Source organism: Condylura cristata, unplaced genomic scaffold, assembly GCF_000260355.1.
Source record: "Condylura cristata isolate star-nosed mole 26May11 unplaced genomic scaffold, ConCri1.0 scaffold00022, whole genome shotgun sequence".
Lineage (NCBI taxonomy): Eukaryota > Metazoa > Chordata > Mammalia > Eulipotyphla > Talpidae > Condylura > Condylura cristata.
The window spans coordinates 333,410-340,691 of record NW_004567123.1 but is presented as its reverse complement, the minus strand read 5'-3'; the positions used below and the strand labels follow the sequence as shown (position 1 = coordinate 340,691).

Sequence of the window (7,282 nt, the reverse complement as noted above, 5' to 3'; positions counted from 1 at the left end):
CCTGTTTGCTTCCACAAAGAGTATGTCTTGAAAACATAATCATGTATGATTATGTATTGGTTCACTTACTCTTTAGTTTTTTTTTTTTTAAGATTTATTTATTGTGCTTACAGAACTGGGGTACAGGCCAGAGGCTCAGGGGCAGCGAGAGGCTTCACCAGAGACAGAGTGGGGAGCAGAACAGGCAAATCTACAAAGTACACTGCTGAGGGGAGCAGCGGCAGGTCAGGAGAGGTCTGCCTCACCATGTGGTCACCTCCGGGGCAGGCGGGAATCAAACTCATGTGGAAGTGGCTTTAGCTTCTTAGTGCTGTGCTTTAACCTGCTGCGCCACCAGGGAGGGCCACTTACCCTTTAGTTTTAATCAATGTCATGTACCAAAAGTTGTTAAGGAGTTGAGTGTACCTGAAACTACACTTGGATTGTACTGCTCCAGAAATAACCTCCATAGGGTCCTCCCTGGTGGCATAATGGGTTAAAGTGCAACACTGCAAGTTAGTGGCATCCATTTCAGTGTTGAGTTCAATCCCCAGCTCCTAAGTGACCCACATGGCCCGGCAGACCTCTCCAGTCTTGCCTGCTACTCAGCTCAGCAGTGTATTTAGTCAATCTGCCTGTTCTGCTCCCTACTCTGTCTCTGGTGAATCCTCTCACTGCCCCTGCACCTCTGGCCTGTACCCAGTTTTGTATGCATAAAGTAAACACATCTTTTTTTTTTTAAGATTTATTTATTTATTCATACAGAGCTGGGGTTCAGAGATGCAGAGGGTGAGAGGATTCACCAGAGATAGAGCAGGGAACACAACAGGCAGATAGATGAAGTACACTGCTGAGGGGAGCAGCGGGTGGGTCAGGAGAGATCTGCTTCACCGCGGTGTGGTCACCTCTGGGGCAGGCGGTGATGGAACTCATGCGGAAATGGCTTAAGCCTCTTAGTGCTGTGCTTTAACCGGCTGTGCCACCAGGGAGGGTCCTTTTTTTTTTTTTTAAGATTTATTTATTTATGCATACAGAACTGGGGTACAGGCCAGAGATGCAGGGGCAGTGAGAGGATTCACTAGAGACAGAGTGGGGAGCAGAACAGGCCGACTGATGAAGGACACTGCTGAGGGAAGAGGTGGGCAGGTCAGGAGAGGTATATGGCGCCATGTGGGTCACCTCCTGGATGGGGATCGAACTCATGCTGAAGTGGCTTTAGCTTGTTAGTGCTGTGTTTTTAATCTGCTGCGCCACCAGGGAGGGCCCAACACATCTTTTTTTTTTAAAGAAATAATCTCCAGTTAGTCACTAGTTTATGAATTAGTCATTTTAGTGAACTTAACACATACACATGGCCTGTTTTGCTTTTATTAGAATTATTGGGCGTGCCCTGGTAAATTCATCCTTGTACAGGAAAAAAGTTATTTTATTAACCAAGTTTTTCAATGACAGAATACATCACAGAGTTTAAGGGATTAAATATCTTGTAATGGACTAGACAACTTCCTACAGAAAAACAAAACAAAACACATCAGGTGGGAATTATGCTCATCCACTCAAAATTATTTTATATTTGTCAAAACACTCGGAACCTCAAGGTTTAGTATCCCTTGGTTCAGAACCTAGGAACACTTATTGGGAGAATAGAAGCAAGATAGTTTGCGCACATATTCCTAAAATTAGAATAGATTTTTACTGACTAGCGGCATATCTGATGGTATATGTTTCTTAAAGGTCCAAGTTTAATAAAAAAGGGGGAAAAAAATAGAAACGTCCACTCAGCCTACAGACTGTGACCGAGATAGGCCACCCACCCTAGACAGAAGGGCCTCCCCAGAGAAGGACTCCTCCCCTCTCGCGTAGTGCGGCAGCCCAGTAGAGTCAAATGTCCCTTTACCGCCACCGTATCCTCGAGGATCAGCAGCGCAACCTTATTGGCTGGGCGAGTTTGGCGCCAAAGCGCACAGTGGAGGCTTAGGGCAAGAATCTGGAGCTGTGGAGCAAGAGCCATTAGAGCACAGAGGCCAGCGACCGTTTGGCTTGAGAGCGGGACACTGAGAAAACTGCGGGGCCGGGTTGTCACCACCATGTTCTGCGAGAAGGCCATGGAGCTGGTCCGCGAGCTGCACCGCGCGCCCGAAGGGCAGCTGCCCGCCTTTAATGTGAGCGGGCTGGGTGAGCTGGTGGGGCGCGCCTGGGCGGGCCGTGGGCGGGGGCGAGGCAGTTTCTGGGCGGGGCCTGGCGAGTTCCCTGGAGGTTTCGTCGTAACTGCTTTTCACGCTTCTTAACTGGGACTGACAAACTGTACTTTTCTGTCTTCACAATCTCCGCAAATCCCTGGGGCGTTCCTTAAGGGTTACAGTACTAGAAGACAATAAGTATGAGGCTACTGGTAATAAGATCTAAATTGAATGTGTGGATTTATTCTAAGTGATGGAAACAGTTAACAGGCAGACTCCAGATGCATTCTGTCTTAGTTAGCCCTATAATTTACTTGTTTTATTTACTTGCTCGTGGATAAAAAGTGAATTAAGTATTTAAGCTAGTTATTTGAAAAACCTTGCAATTTTTTTCTTGTTTTTTGTTTGTTTTTACTGCTTCATGCTTCTCTATTTTTTAAAAGTTGATTTTATTTTTGCTAGAACTGGGGTGTAGGCCAGAATTGGGGGAGGAGTGGATTCACCAGAGACTTAGTGGGGAACAGAACAGGTGGATGGTGGAGCTAAGGGGAGCAGCAGGAGACTGGAGTGGTCTGTTGAGCTCTGTGGGTCACTCTCAGGCTGGGGATTGAACTCAGGCCTTAGTTGTGATAGCCCTGAGACTTAACCCCTAGGCCACTAGGGAAGCCCTAAAGATTTCAGTAAATCTTTTGATCTCTTGGTAGACTAGTCATTTTAACTATATTGATTCCTCCTATCCATGAGCGTGGACTCTCTCTCCAGCGTCTTATGTCATGCATTATGCCTTTAGTAATGTCTTAACAATTTTCATTGTATACTTCCTTCACCTCTGTGGTTAGGTTGATTTCTAGGTATTTGATTCTTTTTGATGTGATTGTAAATGGGATTTATAATTTGTTTTTATTACTCATTTGTATATAGAAATGCAGCAGATTTTTGTATGCTCATTTTGTAATTTTCCGCTTTGCTGTGTTCATTTGCTTTTTATTATTATTATTATAATAGCTTATTTTTTACATTATTTTGTGCCTTTTTTCCATCTCAGTTGTAATCCCCATGGACTTTCCATTACCAATTCACCCATGTGCCATCACCATAGTCCTGTGCACTCCCACCCCACCCCCCTGCCATTTTTGATCCCATTCCCCACTCCACCTGGGTAAAATGTCTCTGGTATATAGTTGTTCATTATTATTATTTTTCCCCCCAGGTCCTTTATGCTCCTGTTACATTTGCTGTTTTCAATAGCTTTTGCTGGCGTCAGTAGGGTTTTCTGTATATAGTATCAAAACTGTTTCACTTTCTAAACTGGGTTCTTTTTGATTTTTCTACCTAAAACCTAACACTAAATTGAGTAAGAATGATGACATGGACATCCTTGTCTTGTTCCTGACCTTAAAGCTTTTACTTTTTCACCCTTAAGAATTGTACAGGCTGTAGGTTTGTGATGTATGCCTTTTATTTTGTTGAAATTGGCTCCTTCGATTCCCATCTTATTTATAGAGTTTTTGTCATCAATGAATGCCTGATCTTCTCAAATGCTTTCTCTGCATTTATTGATATTACATGGTTCTTGTCTGTACTTTTGTTGTAATGGATTACATTGATTGGTTTACATATATTAAGCCATCTTTGTATCCCTGTGACAAATTACACTTGATCATCACTTACAGTCTTTGTAATACATCAATTTACTGGTATTCTGTTGCAGATTTTCACATGATATCCATCAGGGATATGTTCTAGAGTTTTCTTGTTTTCTTTATCTGGTTTTGATTGTAGGGTCATGTTGGTATCATAATGTGTTTTAGGGAACATTCCCTTTTCTTTGGTTTTTAGAAGTAATTGGATAAGATGGAAATATGTTCTTTAAAGTTTAAGAACTTGCTTATAAAACTGTCTGACCCTAGGTTTGGCGGAAATACTTGATTTCTTTTTATCTTCTATGATCGTGATTGGATTGTTCAACTCTTGTTTCTTCCTGGTTTAGTCTTGGTAAACTTTATTGTTCTAAAAATACGTCTGTTTCTTCAAGATTTTTAAGTTTATGGGTGTATATCTGTTCAAAGTAATCTCTTAGGATCCTTTGTACTTATATGCTTTCTGAATGTTCTACTCTTTCATTTATGTATCTCTTTATTAATGTTTCCTACTTTTCTTTGTTGGGCTGATACAGAGTTTTGTCTATTTTATTTATCCTTTTTTTTTAAAGATTTATTTATTTATTTGTGCATACAGAACTGGGGTACAGGCCAGAGGCTCAGGGGCGGTGAGAGGCTTCACCAGAGACAGAGTGGGGAGCAGAATAGGCAGATCTACGAAGTACACTGCTGAGGGAAGCAGCGGGTGGGCCAGGAGAGGTCTGGCTCGCCATGTGGTCTCCTCTGGGGCAGGCTGCAGGCGGGAATCGAACTCATGAGGAAGTGGCTTCAGATTCTTAGTGCTGTGCTTTAACCCGCTGCGCCACCAGGGAGGGCCTTATTTATCCTTTTAAAGCACCAACTCTTAGTTTCAGTTATCTGCTGTGCGGCATTTTTGTTTCCATTTCATTTATTTCTGCTCTGTAACTTTTCCTTCCTTCTAACTTCAGGTCTTATTTGATCCTCATTTCAAGTTGCTCTGGGTGTAATACTAAGTTGTTTATTTCACTTTTTTGTACTTCTTAATGTGGGCCTGTACTGCAGTTATCTGTCCTCCTGACACTGCTTTTGCTATATTTCATATATTCTGATTGCTTGTAATCTTTTTATTATTGGTATTGAGGTACTTTTTGATTTCTCTTTAATTTCCTTTTTTTTTAAAGATTTATTTATTTGTGCATACAGAACTGGGGTACAGGCCAGAGGCTCAGGGGCAGCGAGAGGCTTCACCAGAGACAGAGTGGGGAGCAGAACAGGCAGATCAATGAAGCACACTGCTGAGTGGATCAGCGGGTGGGTCAGGAGAGGTCTGCCAGGCCATGTGGTCACCTCCCTCCGGGGCAGGCAGGAATCGAACTCATGTGGAAGCGGCTTTAGATTCTCAGTTCTGTGCTTTAACCCGCTGCACCACCAGGGAGGGCCAATTTCCTGTTTTAAAAAAAAAGATTTGTTTATACGTACAGAACTGGGGTACAGGTCAGAGGTTGGGGGGGTGAAAGGCTTTACCAGAGTGGGGTGCAGAACAGGCAGATCTACTGATATAAACTAATGAGGGGAGCAGTGGGTGGGTGGGGAGAGGTCTGCTGCAGCATGTAGGTTACCTCCCTGACTGGGGATTGAACTCATGCTGCAGTGGCTGTGGATAGCTTCATAGTACTGCTTTTTAAGCTGTTGTTCCAATAGCTAATAAGGTGTATTTTTTTCAGTCTTCATGTATTTAAGGTTTAATTCATTATATAAGGAGATAGCTTAGGTAAAGTCACATAGAAGAGCTGCATTGGGAAAGGGTGTAGAACCAGGCACAGTCCTCTAAGATATCTAGACAGTCACTCTGCAAATCTCCATGGCTTTACTAACCTTGGAGTACAGGTTTTTATGAAGGCCTCATTATACTGACTGCATTGATCAAATCACTAGTAGTTGGGCTCAATATTCATCCCGTTTCCTTTTTTTTTTTTTAAAGATTTATTTATTTATGCATACAACAGGTGGGGTACAGGACAGAGGTGCAGGGCTGAGAGGATTCACTAGAAACAGAGTGGGGACTAGAACAAGCAGATTTGACTGAAATATACTGCTGTGCCATCTGGATCACCTCCCTTGTGGATAGATTCTTAGTGCTCTCTTTAACCCCTTGCACCACTATGGAGGTCCTAAAGTGCATTCTGATAGGTCATTTTACAGATAAGAAAACTGAGCCAAGGCAAGTGATAGGCCAAGGAAATGGACTTTTGTGAACTTACAGCATATTGGAGGCAGAGCTACAACTTGAACACAGGTTTCCTTGATTCCAGACTGTTTTTTCAACTTTAGCATAGTTTTTTCATTTACAAAGTTGTGTCCTGGGGCACAACTGGTTATTAAAGTGCTGCACTGTGAAGCTATCAGCAGCCACTATAGCACAAGTTCTATTTCCAGCCACACGGCACAGCAGACCCACACGGGAGGTGGGAAGTGACCCACATGGCAAAGCAGACCTGGCCTTCCTGCTGCTCTGCTCAGCAGTGTATTTTCATGTATCTGCCTGTTCCCCAATGCAGCTCTTCCATCTGACTGTACCTGAGCTATATCCTTTTATAATGAATTAATAATGCAATAAAAGAAAAAATACCCGGGGGAGGAGGGGAAACACCCAGGAAACAGCAATGGATAGGTTTTAGTAGAGATGCCAGAGTGCATTTGTATTATATATAGCCTCTAAAATAGAACTGCACATTGGGTTCAAGCACCCCTGCACTTCAGAGGTCATCATACACACGTAAGAAAACAATCCCAGAGAATCAGAATCCCAATAGGTAGTGACAAGTGGCCTTTAACCCAGATCTTACAAGTTAGTCTCTTTCACTCAAATATTAAAGTAAGGTAAGGTAGCGTGTCACTTTTGGGAGATAAAGGCAGAACTTAGTAATTGTAAGGTCATGCCTATTCTTGGTCTTAGTTTGGTGGGTCACCTTTTGTTATAGTCATGCCTTCTGCTGACAAATCCACCTGCTAGTCAGGTGCTTATAGCCTGCCTGGTCATGTCGTGACACAGTTGAGTAGGGTGATGAAGGAAACACCAAATTGACCTGAGATCTAATAATCCCAGGCTCTGCATAGACTCTGAAGAGGTTTGGTGGGGGCTGGGGGTGGAGGAGACAATAAAAGAATGAACAACTATATATCAGAGACATGGGGTGTCTACCCATACCAGAGGTATGGGGGTGGGGTTGGGAATGACATCAAAAACGGAGGTGAGGGGGCAGTGCATGGGACTATGGTGATGGCACGTGGGTGAATTGGTGGTGGGAAGTCCACAGGGATCACAACTGAGATGGAAAAAGGCACAAAATGATGTAAAAATAAACTAATAGAAAAAATAAAACTAAGAAAATAGAGCAGCTTCCTGTGCTGGTAGGTAGATACTGTGTTCAGGAAATTGAAATGATTACCCATTGTCTTCATGCAAAGCTCATGATAGTTTGAGTTTTTTTTTTTTTTTAA

At 42.9% G+C, this 7,282-nt stretch overlaps 1 protein-coding gene across 1 annotated transcript in view; it reads left to right on the top strand.

Annotated features, from left to right (window-relative positions):
- The first annotated feature begins 1,979 nt into the window (after positions 1-1,979).
- GINS1 (GINS complex subunit 1 (Psf1 homolog)) overlaps positions 1,980-7,282 on the top strand; it is a 29,190-nt gene continuing 23,887 nt past the window's right edge. The window contains exon 1 of the mRNA XM_004687120.2: positions 1,980-2,141. Coding sequence (XP_004687177.1) covers positions 2,067-2,141 — 75 coding nt within the window. The 5' untranslated portion in view covers positions 1,980-2,066. The remainder of the gene's footprint in view (positions 2,142-7,282) is intronic.